Source organism: Miniopterus natalensis, chromosome 10 (assembly GCF_054644295.1).
Source record: "Miniopterus natalensis isolate mMinNat1 chromosome 10, mMinNat1.hap1, whole genome shotgun sequence".
Taxonomy (NCBI): domain Eukaryota; kingdom Metazoa; phylum Chordata; class Mammalia; order Chiroptera; family Miniopteridae; genus Miniopterus; species Miniopterus natalensis.
In genome coordinates, this window is record NC_142090.1 from 51,691,418 (window position 1) to 51,714,314 (window position 22,897).

At 33.9% G+C, this 22,897-nt stretch overlaps 1 protein-coding gene across 1 annotated transcript in view; it reads right to left on the reverse strand.

The window, feature by feature from the left end:
• PCLO (piccolo presynaptic cytomatrix protein) overlaps positions 1-22,897 on the reverse strand; it is a 341,606-nt gene that overhangs the window by 62,293 nt on the left and 256,416 nt on the right. The window contains exons 11-15 of the mRNA XM_087821122.1: positions 15,775-15,883; positions 15,165-15,232; positions 14,242-14,459; positions 12,009-12,059; positions 8,369-8,493 (exon numbers count right to left, since the gene is read on the reverse strand). Of these exons, the coding sequence (XP_087677248.1) occupies positions 8,369-8,493; positions 12,009-12,059; positions 14,242-14,459; positions 15,165-15,232; positions 15,775-15,883 (571 nt within the window). The remainder of the gene's footprint in view (positions 1-8,368; positions 8,494-12,008; positions 12,060-14,241; positions 14,460-15,164; positions 15,233-15,774; positions 15,884-22,897) is intronic.

Consider the following 22,897-nt stretch of genomic DNA (forward strand, 5'->3'; position numbering starts at 1 on the left):
TTGCAATTGCTGAGATTCCACAAACGTTTATTAAATTATGTATCAAGTATGCTCTGACTGTCTTAGGAAAGTAGGACATACAACCTAATTATAAAGGAATTTTAATTAAACATAAATTCTTGGTTTATGTCGATAGCTTATGTTACAAGTGGTAAACCAAATCAAATTTCCCTCATTCATTACAACTTGGGGTATTTGTTTATCTTTGTCTTTTCCATTCCTTCTGAGCAACAGTTAGAAGCTTATATCCTATAAGTTTAAAAATAACTTATTTCCAAAACCTATTCTAATGAAGTCTGAGAGAACAGCTACAACTGGCACCAACCAGCTGATGGGACTGGAATCACTGCCGCCTGCCATGAGCAGCGGTGCCCACACAGACAACGCCTTTCTTTAACCCTCCTTGCCTTTTTCTGAATTTTCTGCCTAGGTTTGTGTCTCAGGATCTAGATAACTCTAATCCTAGTGGGCACCAAAATCCTGAAAACCACCCTACTTGTCTGGGATCCTTTCATGAGCCTGGACCTCCCAAGCTCCCTGTCTCTAGAGGGACTGATCCTGACCCTAGAGCTGTAGTTCTGTTCTCAACTCCGAGCAAACTAATTCTCCTACGTTCCTGGCCTCAAGCAGAGCCACACCCTGGAGTTCCTGGCCTCAAGCAGTGCCACACCCTGGAGTGCCCACTATTGTTCCCCAGACGCTCATATACTTACACATTCCAGATACGCTGCTGGGAATACACTCTAGATCACAGCCACCTTTTAGGGATGGGTTTACAGCCAAGTATCTGTCTCCTCACTCTGGCTTTATTCTTTCTCTTATCAGCCATATACAAGGGCAGTAATTCCCAACACTGACTGCACACTGGGGTCACCTAGGAATCTTCATTCCAAGGGTGGAAGGTGGGGCAATCAGCCCCACACCAACATCTCCCTGCCTGTACCCCCAAGGAGATTCTGCTTTGATAGGTCTGTGGTAAGGCTTGAGCATAGGAATTTTTGAAATCTCCTGGGTAAATCTAAAGTGTAGGCAAGACTGAGAACCACTAAACTTATGTCTTCTAAGACCTCACCTTTCAGTCCTTGCATAATGAATCCAATTTAGGAAATAAAGCAACACTCTTCTGACTTCTAACCAACCCATATGAATGTACAAAAACAAGAGCAGGATTTGACAATTCTGTCATTGTAAAAATTTTGGGAAAATGTATATGCAGTGATTTAAAGAAACGGGTACTCTCATAGATTGTAGACAGAATAAAAATTTGTACACACACATTTTAGATAAATTTGTCAATATCTAGTGAAGTTTAAATTTATGTACCCAAACACCCAGAAAATTCCACTTTGACTCATTCCACTTCAACCCTAGAGAAATTCTCCCAACTATGCCCATGGAATTTGTTCAAGAACATTCACCACAACGTTGTTTCTGATACTATGTTAATAAGATAATGAATAAATACGTTGTGGTTTAGTTATTCAATGAAATAGTAAGCAGAAGTTAAAATGAATAAAGTATACTTTCATATATATTAAGATAGATATATCTTTAAAAACTATTGAGCAAAAATTTGCAGGATAACTATAATAAGTTATAATAATTTAAACTGAAAATCATGTGGAATAATTCTGTAAATTATTTATGTATACATGTAGATATGTGTACAACAAACATATTAATTTCATAAGTCTCTTGGGAATTATATATATTAAATTCTATTTAAAGGTCATCTCAGGTGGACAGGGGAATTATTTCAAAGGGCTTCAGGAATACCTTTAAATGATTTTTATTAAAAAGAAAATCTGAAGCCTTTATAACAAAATGTTAAGATTTGATAAAACTGGATAGCAACAGCACAGGTATTAAACTATTTTCTATAATTTAAGTAAGTCTGAAATGTTTTATAATAAAAATTAAAAATTAATTTGGGAAACTATATCCCTTTATATTTTGTTTTTGCTTTTGTTGCTACTTTAGAATTCATGGCCCTACCTCTAGGCAGGTATGCTTAGAAGAAAAACACGTGATAGTATGAGTTTTAAAGTTTTTATTTGTTTTGAACTTTGATATCAAGTTGATGAGATCATGAGAAAAACATATTAAAGATAAGATTCATAATATAGTGGATAGTAGTAAAATTGTTATTTTTTCAAATTCTGAAAAATTAAACAAATAACAAAATAGAAATTTATGTCAAATGCAAACTCGGGCACTTTCACTATAATTCTAGATATGTCAATCTACATATAAATAGTCTGCATTATTGAAATGTCTTCAAAAGGATTTATTAGTTACCATTTTTTCTTAATCTATAAATAGGAATAATTGGTATAATTTTTCACATGTGTACTTTTTAGTCATTTTTTTCACTAACACATTTAGCAAAAAAGAAAATTAAATTCCAACTCTGTGTGAGGAACTGTGCTTTTCTATCAAGATATACTTAATTGTATTGACATATCATTATATATATGATTCACACATAAAAAGCACTCTATAAAATAAGCACATTAAAATAAAAACAGCTAACACTTATTAAATGCTTACTTTTTCTCAAGCAGAGTTCTGGATGCTTTCAATGTGCTAACTTATTTACTCCTAACTGCAATTCTATGAGACAGGTATCATTTATTATTCTATGTTATAGGAAAAAACTGAAGCTGCACAGAATTAAGGCATGTTGGGGAGATTGTATCATTATGAATTAGTAGGACCATAATTCAAACACAGGGGAACTGGTTGTTCTTAAACATATGTGATATGAACTCAATTAATTAGGCTCATCATAAAATGTAAATAAGCCATCAATATTCTTAATTGCAGGCTTCATTAGCTGAAGTGTCTAGTTTGTCTTTTTCACCCTCTAATTTAAAGTTCTTTAAGTCAATTTAAATATACATATTTCCTATTTAAACATATATTTCATATGGATAATATAAATTACCTCTGTGTGTGTACATATAAAACATCAAAAATTAGGTAAATTTTAGAGCAGCCTAGGGAAATTTTGAATGGTATATCCTAGAATTAAGGATAATTACTATAAATATTTACTTTTCCTCAGATACACTCAAATAACTAAAATTGTTTGGGAAAAAATTTAGATATTCATTTTAATACAGTATCTTAATCTCCAATTCTCTCCAGAATCCAAGTATTCATTGCCTTTAGGATTAATGAAGGTAAATACACCTCATTCCTGAAACCCCCTCCACCATCCCTGGTTGTAAATACCAATGAAATCCTTTGCAGTCTTTTTGTACTTGAATATCCTGATACACACAGATGGCCAGAAAAAAACATTCCTTTAGTAGCACTTTAAAAAATAATAATAATCATGTACTGACCATCTTGAGCATGATCCCAATGGGCTGTGTTGCCACAACTGAAAACTCCACAATTCTGTGGATTTACAAGCTGAAGATGACCAGGTAAGCAGGGGGATTACATGTGAGCATAAATTCAGGTTGAGAGAAAAGTGGAGCTCATTTTCTTTTTCCTTCCTTGCCTAGCAAACACACTAAATCCCCTCAGGGGAAAACTACATAATGATATTATATTAGGACAATTAGGCCATATCTAACAGTCAGAGAAGTTCTAATAAGGAGTGAATATAAAAAGTCAATTTATTAATATGGGACATGGTGTTTATAAAAAACACACCTAAACATTCCTATGAAGTTTTGACTAATTTTTTTTCATTTTTTTTTTTATTATTGGCCAATCAGTTTATCATAAGCAGATATGCTTTTAAGACAGGCAGAAAAAGAGATTTAAAATATAATTATTCTACCTTAATCAGCTGAAAACATTCTCTGAGTTTCTCTATTTAATTTAAAAAGAAACACTGAGAATGAAGAATGGGATGTGATAATTTCCTTGTATTTAACTTCCAAAAAATTATCTAAAATATTTAAGGTCCTTATTTAAAAAATTATTTGGTTTTCATTTATTGCAAATATATACATATATTCCTTTAATGCAAAAGTAAATAACTATATATTTTCTAGAATTACCCTTCTTTTGATTTAGAAAGACTGCAAAGCACATACCATTTTATAAGCTCTGTTTTTCTGTGCAATAGTCCCTCACTGTATGTCCTCTGTGCTTCCCGAGGTCAGAGACAATGGCCGTGTTGTCAGCTCTAACTCCAGCGCCTAGCACAGTATCTGGAGCAATCTGTGCTAAATATTTATTGAACAGGACCTTAAAACATTCTTGTACTTTTTTTTCTTTTAAAATTCATTGCAATGAAATCATTTTTGGCCTTCAAATTGTAAATAGATACGATACCTGTGTCTGCTTCCCATAAGTGGAGTAGGAAATCGCTTATGATAACAAGGTTTCTTAGAGAAAGTCCAGCCAGGAACTAGGTTTACAGGTATGAAAGCTAAAATCAGCTTTGATCAGAGCAAAATCTCATTAATGGGAATTTTTGGGGGAATTTTTTAATGGGAAACCTCACAACTTGTACTAGGCAGGACTGAAATTCAAACCCAGTTTTTAAAAGACTGCTCACTGGTCTCTTCAGGCTAACTTACAATGTCATTACCTTGTCATTATAATTCCTTCTCACATTGACAGATCTCTTAGATGATAAAAGTGACTTCTAGATGAAAGATATGATGAAAAAATGATATCTAGATCTTCTAAATTCCACACAATAGGTAATCCAACCCAACCTAGACTATTTCAATCATTATTTATACTTACAAAACATGTTCTCTTCTAAGCTAAATATAGACAACCACTGTCATTCTGACAATGTTCCCCCAGTTTCTCTGGATGAAAGACAGGATGGTCTGAATAAAGTGATGGATAATGTCTGTTCTAATGACACTATCTCTTTGAAACAACTAATTTTTCACATCAGTCTGAGAGCTCTAGATGGCATCCTGAGATGAGAGAGCCAGTCATAACAAGCAACATTTCACAGTATCATATTTTACTGTTTGCCATAATTATGTGGCTGCAAGAAAACACAAAGTTTCTGGGCACTGGAAAGACTGCGGTGAATCTTATTCTTTAAAATATTTAAATATTTATGCCTTTAAAAATCAGAAACAGCCTCTTTTGGGCACAGCTTGTCAGGATTTGTAAAAATGTCAAACTTAATGTCACTGACTAAAACAAATGCTGTACCATTAATATTCTCATCACCCTATTGCTACAGATGGTATAAGAGTCTCTTCTCCAACTAAATAACACATTTAATTTATAATGCAATGAGATGTGCAAATGAATGCTTTTGGCTAAGTATCCAGAGATAGCCTTAGCTGACAATGTAATGATGCACCATGTTATGAGCTCTATCAGGAAACACTTTCCTTCTATTGGCAAACAAAGGATGCTCATATGTTGTGGCAATGCACTAGCACAGGCAGATTATGGCTTCCTATATTGCACAGCAATAATTTTGTGGTGCAGAAGGTATCGGGATATGGAAATGTTTCAAAGTCAGGGTTTAAGTGAGGGACAGAGACCAGACAACTATCTCATCTCATCTCAACTTTAAGATGAGATATATACCTAGTACTAGACAACCAGATCAGTTCATTCCTTTTGAAAATGACTCTAGATTTTTTAATTTGTAACAGAAGGCTCAGAGAAAATAAGGCATGCTTGAATTTTAGTGTAAAAATTACGAATAAAAGCTTTCATTAGGCCTAATTTTGGGTGATATTTCTTTATTCATATTCTTATGTTTTTAATATTTCCTACTTTTCTGTGTTCTATTGCACACATCTGCTAAAACTATTTGGTAACATTTTCATTGGAACAATTTGCTATCAGCTTAATTCAACAGATACCAACATGCAGAAAAAGAAAAATTATAGCCCAAGTTAAACTGCAGGTGGCTGTTGTAAGTCAAAGGCAAAAAATATGATTCTAGACAGTACAGAATAGCTTAGCACTGAAAGAGAACCAACTCTACCTTGCATTCTGGACAACCATCACTTGACTGCATAGATTCCAAGAGCGCAAGTGAAGGATACGACAGGAAGTAGGAAAGACAGAGAGAAAGAAGTTAGGAACAGAAATAAGGAGGAAAATATGAGAATAATAATTAGGGAGCTAGCTATACCATAACATACGGACGACATGAGGCAGAAAATAATCTTAGAACTAAAGTGAAAATAATACCTCATAAGTGCAATAAACCCCAAGGCCTTGGCCACTGTAATAATTAGGAGTAATTTAATAAAGGGCTAGGAATTGGATAGCCTTTGGGCCAAATCCCATCAGGCAGGAATGTTTTGTTTGACAGATTGCATGAGGATGGCTTTAGCTGGAAATTCACTCTTCATTTCACTATAGTTCCCACTTTACCCTGCTACCCAGAATGGACTGCCATATTTATGTTACCTGCCTGCCTTTTCTAGTTATCCAAGTTTAAAATAGTTTAATTGATACAGTCATCTTGTAATAAATAAAAGATAGGCATTCTCATATTGTTTAAAAGATGATACTCCAGGATATTATTAAAGTTAGAAAATAAAATACAGTGTTTTATTTTAATTCATTAGCAAATGTTAGAGATATACCTTTGGCAGTGATTTCCTTTTATCCCATTATATTGTGATTAAATAACACTGAAGGTCTAATGACCCAAATCAAAGGCAGAATGAAGTTATCAGTTTGTTGTTATACCCCTGTTTAAAACATGTAGCCAAATTACAGTTATAACTAATACATAAAGATATAAATGAATTAACATAAAATAAAAACTCCCTTTTCTTACACTATATGGCTAGTTGGTGATCTCTATAAATTAAATCAATAAATTAAAACTAGAACAATGATACCAGCAATGATAAGTTTCTAAATAAAACTATTAGGTAGGATAAAATTAAAGGCTGTACACTGAATTTGATAGAGCACCTGGTATTTTTCAAATTATTTTCTGAATGTAATCTAATTTGATTCCCCTGGCTAACTAAAAATTATGGCTCTGCCTACCTTGGCTCTTTCAATATAAATAAGGAAACTGAAGCTCAAAGAATTAGTGATCTGCCTGTGGTGATATAATTAGCACATAGCAGATTCAGAGGCAATGTATAACACTAATTTGGATCCTGGTCAAACAAACCAACTGCAATCATAAACATGCTTTTGCATGATTTCAATGCTTTTAAATTTGTTGAGGTTTGTTTTATGGCGCAGAATATAGTTTATCTTGGTGAATGTTCCATATGCACTTGAAAAGAATATGTATTCTGTTATTGATGAGCAAAATGTTCTATAAATATCAATTAAGTCATCAAAATGATTAGAAAAATATCATGAGGCAATTGGGGAAACTAGGAATTATTTATAAATTTAAAATTATTATGGTATTATGATGATTTTTGAAGTGAGTTATCTTTTGGAAATATGTACTAAAATATTTGCAGAAAAAAGTTATAATAGTTGACATCTACTTTAATGGAGGGTGTATATGAGGGCAAAATGAAACATGATTGGCTAGGAAATTGAAAATTTTCTCAAGTGAAAAGTAGTATTTGAATGTCACTCCTCAAATTAAATTAAAAAAATAAACAAAATGAACAAAATAAAACCGGAGTTTTCAAGTTACCCATCCAAAATTTTTGTTGATTACCTATGGTTCCATTATGCTAATTTGGCTAATATAAATTGTTTACATAAGGTATAACAATCTGCTGGATCCAAATCACTGTTTCAAAACCATCCTTGAGTACAGATTTATATATTCAAACATAGCAATTTGCATTTATTATGTGAAAATTAAATATCTCCAAAGAGCACTTTGCTTTATATGAACAGTTTATGTATCACACAAGAGAGTCAGAGATAATTTTCATTTATTTATCAAAATCAACATTTCAACTATTATTCTTGTTTTTTAAAAAAATTTTTAGTGTTTTTAAAACACTGACTTGAAATATGCATATAAATAAGGATACATCAACAAGTCACTTAATGAACATTTAATATATTGGATAATACATATGTCATATGAAAAAAAATACTAATTATACATCCTTGAACATTGGCTTTGCAAGTAAATTTGGAAATGTAAGGTATTTCTTTAAATCCCTCACAAATAATTTCCTTCAATGATTTCACAGACAATCTGACTGGTCATAGATAGCAAGAGTGGTTTCCAGAATCTAATTACTGATGGAGACAGGTTTTATTATAACCAATGACTCTCCTAGAACCCTTTAAGGTTTAATTATACATTTTAATTCCACCTTATCTACTAGTTATAAATAAATATGACATGTGGGTAAAATTAAGGAAATGATATTAAACTCTCTGAAATTAGAGACTAGAATACATTATATCACTATTTTCAAAATCAGGGGATGCAATACTTATAAGACACTGTTTCTTTACTTACCCTCGCCCTGGAAGAAGGTACACTTTAACAAAGGGGTCAGAATAACCGTTGTTGTCTCGAGGGACTAGGTTTCTTGCTTGGAGAATATGTATTATGAGATTTCCAAGATCATAGTTGATTTGAAGCTTAAAGAAACAAACATATTTGGTGAATATTATTTTTTTGTTTCAAAAACAATACATTATCATTCAATATCTTACAAGTATTTTTTGTTGTTGTTCTCATAAGAAGCATCAACCCTCATTTCCATTTTATTTGAAACTGAACAGACCAGTGAATGTCTAATTTAATTGGAAGTTCTCAGGCACATGTTAATTACCAGTAAAAGTGCTGTTCATTTTTCTTTAGTGAAAGTCCTGGCCTATCTCAAACTCATTTAGAAGGAAAATCATACATTGAATTCTAGTAGTATTTTTAAATATATATATTCTCAGGAAAATAGTAAATGTTTAACATTCATGAATACAATTATGGGGACTTTGAAAATAAATTAACTAGTTAAAAAATTTGTTAAGAAAATGCCTTTTGTATTTCACCAAATAGTTAGCAGTGGATAGAATCATTACTTAGAGATACAGCTATCACTACTAAAATGCAAGAATATTTTAGAATGTGTAAAATTTATCTCTTCCAATATTACATCATATGATGCTAAACCTATAGCTTTTCCTTCTGTTCTGCCTGCCTTTCTAGTAGAGTGAGAGGTTAATGAAACTGGGGAGGAGGAAGGGACGGGGTGGAACGGGTCATTGGGGAGAAAAAGGGACATCTGTAATATTTTAAACAAAAAATAAAATTAAAAAATAAAATAAAATCTCTCTCGAATCTGCAAAATTAAAAAAAAAAAAAGCTGAAGAGGAAAGAAGAGGCATTGCCTCATAGATGCTAAATGACTGTTGCAAAATTGTCACTGAATAGTAAAAGATCTATGTTTCTTTTTTTTAAAATGTTTTTATTGACTTCAGAGAGAGGAAGGGAGAGGGAGAGAGAGAGGCTCAATGATGAGAGAGCTGTAATTGATCTGCTGCCTCCCGCATGCCCCCTACTGGGGATCGAGCCCACTACCCGGGCATGTGCCCTGAACGGGAATCGAACTGCAATGTCCTAGATCCTAAGTCAATGTTCAATCACTGGGCCACGCTGGAAGGGCAAAGATTATATTTCTAATAAATATTTGAGAAGCCGGCATAATTCAAAATAATTGAATTAACACATTTTTCTCCTGACATTTAAGGGTTTTTTGGCATTAGAATAAGGCTTAATTCTGTTTCATGCTGTTTTTATCAATTAACAAAGAGCAGAAAAGATGCATTTCGAAGGGGAAAAATCCATAAATAAAAATACTAACATTTTTTTATAATCAAACTAAGCAGACACACTATGGTTATGTGGAAAATGAGGTAATGTAGATGAGCCACACTTTATCTAAAATTTCATAATTAGAATAATTCTTAATTTTAGCATAATTTTGATCTGGTTTTATCTTGTGGCAAAAAAAGGGATGTTCAATCACTTTTCTCAATGCAGAAAGGCCCAGAGTCTGACCATCATGAAAGCGATGAGAAACATAGAACAGTGTCCTGAAGAAAGAGAAGAAATGGGAAGTTTAGGACTGTAGGAACTGTGTGCTGTGATGGGTACTGAAATATATAAATAGTCTGAAATTAATTTCACTGAGGTTTAGAACAGCTTCCAAATATTTAAGGGGAAATTCTCCCCTATTTTCTCTTGTCTCTGCCAGCCCTAAGTCCATTTTTAACTGATACAGCACACAAAGTATTTCTTTTATTTTTTTCAAAACCATTTATTATTGAAATGAAAACCTGCAGGCTTCTCTAAGATAGTGCTTTTCAAAATTGACTCTGTCAGGCCTTCAGGAACACTTAGAGTTGCTCAGAGGTTACTTCCAAGAGAGATTAGGATGTCTCCAGCAACCCTCAGCCGGAGGTACTCAAGTGCTGGCAAATTCATTGCTTGGGTGTCTACAAAGGTGTTATTTAGAATAGGGGTTTTGCTAAAAGAAAAAGAAAGCTGAAGCCAATGTTATAAGGAAATTAAAAAAAAAGGGGGGGGGCGAATATCCCAAGAGTTAAGAAGGAATGTCATTAGTGTAAATTTCCACTATAGAATTAAAGAGAGAAAGATAAAAGCACCAACGATGAGAGTCATTGATCGGCTGCCTCCTGCACACCCCCTACTGCGGATCGAGCCACAAAGAACAAACAGCCACAAACCAAAAAGAAACATAGCAAATATTGGTCCATGGGCAAGAAGTTTTAAAAAAATGGGAGAGAGACAGATATTGTGAATCAGAAAAGCTAACTTTGTTGTTGTTGCTGTCTATGAAATGAAGGATCGGAGTCTGACTTTGCTTAAGTGGGAAACAGCAGTGAGTCAGCAGGATCTCAAGTACATACATAATCAGGCTCCATCCCACTGTCCTTCTTAGGTGCCCACCTCCAGCACTTTTTCTGTATTTCCACTGCCATACTCCACTTTTGCTGTAATTAGTGTGTGCCTAGATAATCACTTAATGATTTTGCGTGTTCATCCCTTTATAATATTTCCTGTGGCCACGGCTGTATGACTTATTACACAGTCCTTTCAATTAAGTCTTTTTCTTACTCCAAAATATTTACTGGTCACCCTGTTATTTAGTGGCTAACTCCCCCCCACTCAGTTTACGTTCAAGGTTCTTTTAAATTTGTCTTATCTCTACAGAAACATTTCACGGCAGCAAAGCTGACCTCTGCATTTCATTACTCTCTGGCAGCAGAACCTTTTCTTACACCATTTCTTCTTCTAGGAACACACTCCCCTTTCTCTCTGCTTACCCTCAAATTAGTTCAAATCTCTGATATCCTTGTGAAGTCTTTCATGAAAATTTCCTCCAGAACGTGCTGGATACGCAGCTAAGCCTTACTGTCCTCATTCCCTTATCTGGAACTTACTATCTTCAAAGTTATTATTTTATATTGTGTTAATTCTTTCTATGTGACATTGCTTATCTACTTTAAATTACATTTTGGTATCATCTAAAGTACAGTTTTCTAATATTTTTACTATGACCCACAGTAGGATATACATGGTATTATTTTATTACACTAACACAGAAACACATGCATAGAACTAAAAAGAGTGATTTACACTACTTTTCTTCTATCTTCCTGGTCAAATCCGCTAAACTGACTTTATAAGTTACAAATTGGTTATGACCCAGGTAAGAAAAACACAGCTCTACAAGAACTGTTCAACAATTATTTAACAAGTGTTAATCAGAGGAGGAAATGGGGATAGGATTAGGCTCATGAAACTCTTTGAGGGGGAAATTTCAAATTTCCAGGAGAATCTGTCATGTTTGAAACACATTTAACAAGTATAAAGTAACTGAGGCATGAAATATATTAATACCTCTAAGGTATCAGGCTGATTTTGAGGTATATAATTTCATAGATAAAATTAGATTTCATAAAACACACATTCATACTAAAATACTACCCTATGCAATCATGTTTGTCCTTTATAGATCTGTATGTGTTATAAAACAGAAAAGGTTCTAGCAGTGTGTACAACTTCAGTAGACCAGGGGGAGGAACAACCAAAAAAGATGATATGATGATTAGAAAAAACATTTTCATACCTGAATTTCCCCTGTAATTGGATGAGAGACAACCTTTGTTGCATCGGTAGGCTGTAACATTAAAAACATACATTATAATAATGGATAAACCCCTCATAGAATTTACCATTTCAACCTCCTTCTGAAATTAATTTCCATTTGGTCAGAGCACGCTGCCTGGAAAATATACTTTACCCATTTGTCTGCTTCAGATGATGCTGTTGCTTGTACTTCTCAATACATGTTTAATTTTATAGCTACATAAATCTACTTTTCATTTTGTTAAGCCTGTTTTGAAGCTGTAATTTTATACCTGCAGTAATGTATTTTCAATTTCTTAAGAAAATGAACACTTCTGGTTCAATGTACTCCATTTAAGTATTTACAAGATTTAAAAATCTATAGAGGAATAAAAAAGACACTGTTTTTACACAATGACTGCCTAGGAGACAGTTATGAAAGCCCAACCTTGTACTCCTCTGTTGGGTGTACCTGCTCCCCTCTAGGCTCAAGTACCCAGCAATCACTTTCTAATATCTCACACTCATTTATAATTCCATCCCATTCCATTTAAGTTCTCATTTCTTTAATAAGTCCCTTTTGTTAGTAAAGCATTAAAACAAGAATGTGATTTGATAAACTGATTCATACTGCTGAATAAAAGACTGATTGCTGACTCGTTACATTTCAATGAAATATTTATAGAAAAGGAGAAATTATGTCCCTGACCCCAGATCTTACAGAATTTTAGGCAACGTGGAATGTGGCATTATGCTAAATACAATTGAAATGTTTTAATTTTAATAAATTTCATTACATTAATATTTTTTTAATTTAATATTTGGTCTCATACCTAATAAAAACATAAAAATATTAAAACTATAATCCTCTAAAGTACATTTGATATTTGGAAATATTATATTACCTCACTCTGGGATATGTAAGCTACCGACCATCATTTAATGTTTCTATAATTTCTCAATATAAATTTTTTAACATTGTAGGATTTAGAGAACAAATAAAAGTATTGCCTTTTATGCACACCACATGCTAATGGGTCAAGAATTACCATTAAATTATTTACTCATTCAGCACAAATGTTTTGAGAAACTCTGTACCAGCGAAACTTGAAGATCAACACCAAAAAAGATGAACAGGCAATATTCCTTCCTTCAAGGTAATGAAAAGAGAAATCTCAGCCTGTAACTCAAGAGACAGCCTCTGGGAGGCAATCCTTAATATTTAACACATAATTGCATGTTATAAAATATAGTTGTGTTAAAATTTATTTTGAAATTGAGTCTAACTATCCCTGAATTGGTCTTCAGGAAGCCTTGCTATATTTAATTAGGAATAAGACATTTTATGATGCAGTGATTAAAATCATCCTACCTTTCTTGTTGGCTTCTGAATAAACGGGATTTTGGGTGACATCTGCTTTTTTTAATACTTAGTAAAACAAACTTTTTATTCTGAAGTCCAGTCAACTTAACCAAGAATAGCCTGTCCTTCCCATATATCTCACCACACAAAAGAAAACCTCTATGGGTGTTTAATCAGACAAAAACTTTCCAATGTGTTTATTGACAATGAGGAAAGCTTCTCTCTTAACAATCAAATCTGAGGGAAAAATTACAAACTGTCTACATTTCTATCTGCTTTTATAAAGTTAAACAATTAATTCTTTGTTTTCTTTTAATTCCCTAGTAACTCTGAAATGATGTTTGTGTTAAAACAGTGTTAGAAACATTTGTTTCAAATAAAGATTTGCATCAAGAGAAAATTTATTGGTATGAAATTAGGGATAAAATTCAAAATGGCAATGCTATATTAATATTTTTCCTTGTTTCTTATTAACCTAAATTCTCTTTATCTGTGTCCTTTTTACCTTTTATGTTACAAAATCTAATGTAATATATATCTTGTGTTTCTAAAAAGATGTAAAGCTAATATCTGACATAGAAAGTGGCTCAGATTTATGCAACAAAAACAAAGAAAAAAATAACCAGGAAATGAGATGCGTCAGATACATTTTTCAAGTTCTTCATATAGAAATACATCATCTTGATACATTTTGAATCAGTCATATAGTCAGAAATGGAAAACTGGTTTGTTTGTTTGTTTGCTTCAATAGAGAAGAAGGAAACAGAAATCATAAGAACATCTTTGAAAATGATATTGTATTTCCTATCTCCTAGTCTAAATAAGGAACTAGAAAGTAAGTAATTCAGAGGTCACATCAAGCAATTCTCACCTTGCTACTGCTGCTGTGTTTCTTTTTGCTCACGGAGGGTGACCCAGGTTGCCCAGGGCTGGGAACAGAACTGGATCCAGCTGATGTAGGACCTGAATGAACGTGAGATCCCTTTTCAGCGACCGAAGACATAACCAGTGGTGACTGCTGGAGCGAAACCTTCTGGAGCTCTGCTGCCAACTGCTTAGGATCGACCCCTGGGGATTTCGCTTTATCCACTACAATAAAATAAGTTACACATTTTTCAATTTCATAGGGACTTAACACCATGGGACTTATTTGAGTTCTAGATGACAAAGTCAAAATATTACTTATACAACAAGCTAACATTTAAAAAAGTAAATAAACGTAATTGTACCTTTATGTATCTATTTCTAAGAAGTCTAGAAGGCAAACATGCAAATGTGTGTTTCTCTAGAATGCTAAACACACAGCGACAATGCTTTTGATATTGCTTATGATTATATACATGTTACAGATATTTACATAATCATAAGGCTATAGCTTTATTTTTGCCTATGTTTACATCTAATATCTTCATCTACAGCCACATCTGCCTCAATAATTGCAGATGGTTCCCAATTTATACTAGTTTGACTTAACAGTTTTTCAACTTTATGATGGTGCAAAAGTGATACAATAACAAATTACATGAGATACTCAACAATTTATTATAAAAGAGACATTGTTTTAGATAATTTTTCCCACCTGTAGGCTAATATAAGTGTTCTGAGCACATGTAAGGCAGGCTAGTCTGAGCTATGATGTTTGGTAAGTTGGGTGTATTAAATGCATTTATTACTTAAGGATATTTTCAATTTAGGATGGGCTTATTGGGGCATAACCCACTGTAAGTAGAGGAGCATCAGTACTTCTACATCTATATTTTTATTCACAGTTGAAAGCAGATTGCTTTCACCTACCAGATTTTGGTGGTTCATGAAGTTCCAGGTGCTGGGGATTTTCAGAATCTGATAGCATGTTGAGGTCCCTAAAAATTAAAACAAAAAAATTAAGACAGAAATTGAGGAAGCCTGAGGCAAAAGGCCCTTTTCCCCAACTACCCTGAATATTTTTTTAAGTAGGTAAATGAGAAGTGGTTAATGATATAAAGCAATTTCAAAGCATGCTCACCCTTCTAACCAAATATATATTTGCAATGTTGTTAAAAGTTGGCTGATAAAAATGATTATTTAAGGTGAAATCTTTATGGATTAAATGTAAGTTTATTTTGAAATACCATACATATCCATGAAATCTAAATGGGTTTAGGTTTTCATTTAAATGAAGCATATCTCAATAAAAGCATGAAAGGGGAGAACTATTGACATTAATCAGAGACAAAATTATCTGAATTCTTTCTATGCTTTAGACTTTGATTCTGAACACAAGAAATCTATAAAACTTGTATTCACTTTATTTTCTCATTACAGAAAATCTTGCTGACTGTCAAAGGTTCCACCTTAACAATTTTAAATTAAAAGAGCCATGAATAGCCAAAAAATGGAAACAGAAAGATGGGGAAAAACTCACAGTCTTACACATATTTCTGCTTCCCCACTTTGCTGACTAATGATACTCTGCACTTCTTCATACGTTTTAGAAGTTAAAGGAACTCCATTCCATTCCAATACTTGCATCCCTAAAAAGACAAATTCAAGTATAACATGAAAAATGTGTGCTATTTCTAGTCTGGGTCCATAGGTCGTAGAAGACACTGCTTTGCATTTACAAACCAACTCAGCACACCGTCTCAGAGAACATCAGTTCAAAGTTCTCTGGAACATTAATGCCAAAACCACGTGTAGTTTGATTTCACCCACTTACCTGAACACATAAAATATATCTAAGACAACATGCAAAATGTTGCTTTTGAAATCTATTAAATATTATCAAACACATGCATTTTGTTCACACTGCTATAAAGAAAACATTATTGAATGTATACTGCTTAGACCAATTTTGTGTCAGACAAAAAATAATTACAACCAATATCATCTTTTCATGGGGAACAAGCAAGTAAACTGTAAACTTCCATACTCTATTTTGTGGAATGGGAGTGGTAGGAGAAAGTCATTAGGATTTTGCTGTGCAGGTCCCCTTAAGAAACGGTTACACCTTCAACTTGGCTCAGATAAAGCAGTTTCTACATTGTGTCTTTTCTTCTCTGCATGCAAGACATTCCAGAGTAGAAGCAGCAGAAATGCTACAGAGGACAGCGTCCTGGATGCTGGTGGCCTGTGCAGCGCACAAGGCCCTGTGCTCAGAAGGCCCTATGCTGGTTTTAATGCTTTCCTGTTGCCATCTTGAAATTCTTAATGTTTGAACAAAGAGATATACAATTTCATTTTGCACTGGGTCCTGTAAATTAGGTTGCTGGACTAGTTACAGGGCTTTTCATGTTTCCTCTCTATCTAAAAAGACAATTTTCATACAAAAAATAGTAACATTTAATATTTCAACATTTTACTTTTAGTTTCTTTGGTCCATTTTACATGAGCTGTCAAAATAATTTAGGGACAAATATTTGGCACAAATCCGATGGCCCTAATATGTGGCTATCTGAGCTGGATATAAATTAGATAAAACCATTCAAAGTTATAGTGCCCAAATATTTGTGAATGCTGCCAGCTTTACCTGAGAAAAATATCTGTTTGCCATACTAGGCCATAATTAAATAAAAAGAAATACTTGTTGAAAAATTACACTTTCAATGTGCTTCACAGATGCCTATGTGAAATTACCTGTTGCTCAACATTGGTTTCAATGGGAAATTCTAAACATGACATGATTGAGTCTTTGCAATTTTAAAGACTTTTATGTACATTGAAAAGCATATTACCAGATGCAAGCAAGTATGGGAAATGCTTTTACTACAGTGGAATGGCAAAAGAAACCTGTAAAAATGTCCACAATAACACAAACAAGAACAACTTTCCATAACTTACTCTAAGAAAACTTTATCTCCAGATGGGCTTTAGGTTTATTGCAACAATCCAAGGCTGTTGTACACATAAAATGAAAAAAAATTATATAAAAGACAGCGGTGATAGCACCTAAAGAAAAGGTTAGTACTGAAAGACGAAAAGCCCACAGAAAAACACTTTTTTCTTTTAGCCAAGAGTAAGAGTATATTTATGGACAGATGATTTTGAATGGAAACAAAATTAATGGTGTTATAACCCAGAAATTGCATTGTCACTTTTCTGCAGGAGCATACTCTATGAAAAGAAATAGCCACAAAATCTTCATGCTACTTCTGTTGGATTTACCTGTTTATTTTTCACACCTCAAAAAATAACAGAGCAAATTTACAAAACATAACTATCTACAGAAATGAAAAATGCTTCTAGTCATAAAAAAACTAAACTAGAATCATTAATTACATTGCTGAAAAATATGCAGAAAACTAGGGTCTTGCCCAGATATTTACCTGAGAGCATGAACTATATGATATGCTCCGTCCCATGATATACCTGCTAAACTTTTCCATTCACTCATTTCCCACCAGCGTTGGTGCAATACTATAGTTCAAAAGATTTCTCCGGTTCTTTTATCCTTTTATTCTTGGTTCCCAGGATGAGTATCAGATACTACAGGGAATGTGAGTACTGAACGCAGTCATTTAGTAACACTTCCCCTTTGCACTCCCTCTCCAACTTCTACAAATCCTACGAGAACCCCACTAAAATAACCAATTGAACATACAAATAACTCCTTATTAATTCATAAGATGGTTTTAGTAGTTGTGAGAATTAAGTATCATGTGACATCAAATACAATATTTTTGAGAAATATGTTAATTGTAAAATTCTATAAACTATTGCAAAACGCATGCAAAAATTTGTTGAAAATGATCATACTACACGGAAGTTGACTAAAATAGTATTTTACCATTTAATTGATTTGAATGTAAGCATATTCAAACTTCAGATAACTTTTTACTCTGACTTTGAGGAATAATTCCTGGAAGATGGTGTACACATAAATGGTTAAATCTATTATTTAGCATTATGAGCAATTACATTTTCTTTATATTTCAATTATATCAACATGTATGTTAACCAATGTTCAGTTTGGGAGTGTACAGATAATTCTTCAATTACATCCCTAGAAATTGCCTATTCTAATAGTTTCTCTTAGGAAAACTAAGATCATCCAAATTTTTGCTGAATGTGCAACAATGATAATAGGACTTGGTGCTCAAAATAGCATACTTTAATGTTATCAAAATTCAAAATTATAATAATCAGGTCATTTTTTTAATTAAAAAAATCAACATAAAATATTCTGAAATGTTTTTTCATAACTTCTGGGATTACTTAATTTTGTATGTTCATCAAACTGGCAAGAGCTATTCTTATCTTTATAATCTGAAATTTCAAGCATGTTATTTTTGTCTATATTTAAAGTTTACCATTACTTCAAAAACATCTATAGATTAAAATTATTGAGTTAACAAAGTCTTATAGGTTACTGTATGTCCTATCATACATCAACAAAAGCTCATGACTTTTATTTACTTATTCCACAGATATTTTTTCAGTACCTAGTATGTGGCAGGCAATACACAATGCATCACCTTTGTAATGATCACCACCTTTATGCTGTTATATGCTAATATTTTTTGCTGTCCTATGAATTAATAAAATATATTCCACTAGAAAAAACAGAAATATCTTGGCAATTAGTAAAATAAAGATGATTCACAGGGAGGTAATTCAAAAGTGTTATAAGTATATGAAAAAAAGCCCAGACTCATTGTGATTAGAAAGTACAAATTCAAGCAATAATGACATGTTACTTAACTCCCATCACGCAAAAAGTTTGAAGCCAGAAAATACCATGTATTGACCACAATGTGGGATTATGGCACTTTGACTTCAAGGGAGATTATGTTTGCTAGATGGTTTTTCAGCTTTATCCCCTCTATGATGTGAGGAGACGGTATCAGCATGACAAATAAAACAACTGCTTATTTACAATTTCTAACATGTAATTATTTAAATGGAGATGCAGAAAAGAGCTACCACTCTCGAAGGAGGTGTGGCAGAACACTGTTAAATTAAGTGCATGTACTTCCCACAACCCGGACATCCTCTCCTTGACCATCTATCTGTGGGAGGTGGGAGTTCCAGGAGAAATGGACAATGAGAGGGCTGTAAGTGCACACCATGGAAACGCTTCACAAAGTTGGCAGGAAACAGATTGCAAGTGTTAACACCAAAAGGTGAAACCATCTTAAAATCATTTGCCAAGTAAAAACAAGTGAGAAACAGACTGTTAAGCAAAAGAATACGCTATGATAATATACTCCATTTTCATCCTTTGGCAGACTCTTGACAAGAGTTCTTTAGAAAAATGTTATACGGCTTAGGTATATTTTTAAATAGCTCCAAATTGGAGAAGTAAAATTCTACATTGACTGTCATTAACTTGGGGTGTGAACTTGATAAATCCACTCTCTATGTTTCTTCTTTCACTCATACTTTTTGTGACGAGCAAGCAAAGGATGGGTCACATGTATAAATTCTCAGATGAAATTAATTTGCACATTTTAAAATTCTCAAGGTCCATCCATGTTGTCACAAATGGCAGTATTTCATCTTTTTTTATGGTTGAGTAGTAGTCTATAGTATACATATATATGACATCTTCTTTATCCAATCCTCTATCGAAGAACACTTTAGTTGTTTCCATTTCTTGCCCACCATAAATAATTATGTTAAGCGAAACAAGTCAGTCAGAAAAATGTAAGGCCCATATGATTTCACTGACATGTGGGATAGAAAACTGAAACTCATAGACACAGACAACAGTGTGGTGGTTACCTGAGGCAAGGGGGCGTAGGAAAAGGTAAAGGGGGCCACATACACGGTGAGGGAAGATGATCGGACTCTGGGCGGTGGGCACACAATGCAATATACAGATCATGTATCACAGAAATGTGCACTTGAAACCTATATAATCTTGTTAACCAATGTCATCTTAATAAATTCAATTAAAAAAAGAAACATAAAATTCTCACAACATTTTGAATAGAAGAATATTTAAGATAAGTCAAAGACTACAGAACTGTCTGTGCTTATCCATGCTTCTTTTTAAGTCTGATTTGGAATCAGAGGCTTTTTACACTCACAGACCTAACATAGATTTAACTTCAATCATAAAAAGTAACTGTAAAGAAAATCAATTATCACACATCTTGCAGTATTAATGGTCAATAATAAAAAGGTCATTGAAGAACAATTACATAAATCAAATTATATAATGTTTTAAAAGCACATCACAACTATTTATAAACTTGTTATAAATCAGGCAATATCCTTGTAGATGCTCTAGTTTTAGTCTTTTGTACAATATATTAGAAAAATGAAACATGAGGTAACATTACTTTTTTAACATCACACAGTTAAAGGTGGTGCAAAAATATGAGCTCCATCTTGCTGTCCCTAAGGCCAATGCTAGTATTGGTTAATGGGAAAATGCATTCAGTGTATGCCACTTGAATATAAACAGAGTTCAACTATGTAAAACATAGCACAAATAATACAAGTATTATTTATAATGCTATTTTAATGAGAATAAAGATAATTTAGAAATTATATTAATTATATATATGACAATATTATTTGAAGACTGGGGCTTGCAAAAATTGAAAAAACAAAGTTGTGGATATAACTTTTTAAAAAATATATTTTTATTGATTTCAAAGAAAGGAAGGGAGAATCATTGACCAGCTGCCTCCTATATGCCCCGGCTGGGGATCAAGCCTGCAACCCTGGCATTGCCCTGACCAGGAATCCAACAGTGATCTCCTGGATCACAGGTCCATGCTCAACCATTGAGCAACAACGGCTGGGTTATCATTTTTTGTTGTTGCTAATCCTCACCTGAGGATATTTTTTCCATTGATTTTTAGAGAGAGTGGAAGGGAGGGTGGGAGGGAGGGAGAGAGGGAAACATTGATATGTGAAAGCCACATCCATTGGTTGCCTCCGGCATGCACCCCGACTGGGGCTGGGGATCAAACCTGCAACCCAGGTAGTGTCTTTGACTTGGATTGAACCCGCGACCCTTTGGTGTGGACGGGCTCTCTAACCACTGAGCCACAGTGGCCAGGGCATGAATATATTATTTTATGGTGGGTAAACAATAGAAATGAAAAAAAGCTGATCAGCTTTCTCATCTTTTTTTCCTATCCCACTCCCGAAAAGAAGTACCGCATTTCTCCAGGCACGTTGATGGGAAATTAAGCTGAGCCCTGCTGGAAGAGAAAATAATGTAGGATGGATTGCTCAGTGTAACAAATGACCAGGAAAAAGCAAATCAAAACCATAGTGATTTATCATCTCACACCTTTTAGGATGACTGTTGTCAAAAACACGAAAGTCAGTAAGTGCTGGGGAAGAGGTGCAGAAATTGGAACCCTGGTACTCTGTTGAATGCAATATGGTGCAGCCACTATAGAAGATAGTGTGAAGTTTCCTACAAATTAAAAATGGAAATACCAAATGATCTAGCAATTCCATTTCTGGATATTTATCCACCCAAAAATTGAAATCAGGAACTTGAAGAGATAGTAGCACTCTCATGTCCATTGCAGTGCCATACACAACAGCCAAAATATGGAAATAAATTCCCAGAAACATGTGAATAGATAAAGCAAATGTAGTGTATACATACATTGGAATATTATTCAGCCTTTAAAAAGGAGGAAATCTTTTATTATAAGACCAACTGAATGAACCTTGAGGTCATTAAGCTAAGTGAAATAATCAGTCACAGAAGGATTCCATTTATACGAGGTATTTAAAATAGTCAAACTTAGAAGCAAAGAATAGAATGGTGGTTGCCAGGGATGTGGGAGGGGAAAATAGTTTCTAATTAACTTCTACAAAATTTCAGTTATGCAGGACAAATAAGTTTTAGATATCTGATAAACAAGTTTGTGTCCATATATAGCATGGCACTGTACACCTAAAAATCTGTGAAGATTTTTAGAGTTCATGTTAAGAGTACTAATTACAATGAAAAAAAGAAAAGAAAAGAATGTAGGATGAATGAAAGGAATAGAAGGTGGGGAGTCATTTCTAGGGAGGTGATATCCCCCAACTCGGCGGTTGGATGTTGCAAAGGTAGTAGGGAGCAGCATCCTGCTTGCTCATGTAGTTCAGGGAAGATGGAATTATCTCAAAGGAAAAGTTGTGTAGTGCCATTAGAAAAGTTGACACTAGATTCTGTGGCTTTCAGCCTAGGCAGAACTACTCTCATTAAAACTTGGTCCAGTTAAGGAAGCCAGCCACCTACTCTCAAGGATTGCGCTGGCTTGGACGTTGCTCTCTCAGTGGTGTGGGTCAATGTACAAGGACCAACCCCCATTTCTAGAATGTTTAAGACCCTCAGTGGGAACTTCCCCAGGGCTCATGTGGCAGGAAACATCAAATCATGAACGTGATTCAATTTCTTACCAGGACACGAAGGGGAGGTTGGAACTGACTACTGAAAAAAAAAAGTAATGCATTTCTTGCCCTCCAGTAGCTCTCGCAAATTCATGCTTTTTGAACAGTCAAGGTAAACGGGAGTGTAATTAGCCATGATTTGTGGTTGAACTTGAGAAAAATGATCATGGTAGGATTCTGTTTGTGATCACTAC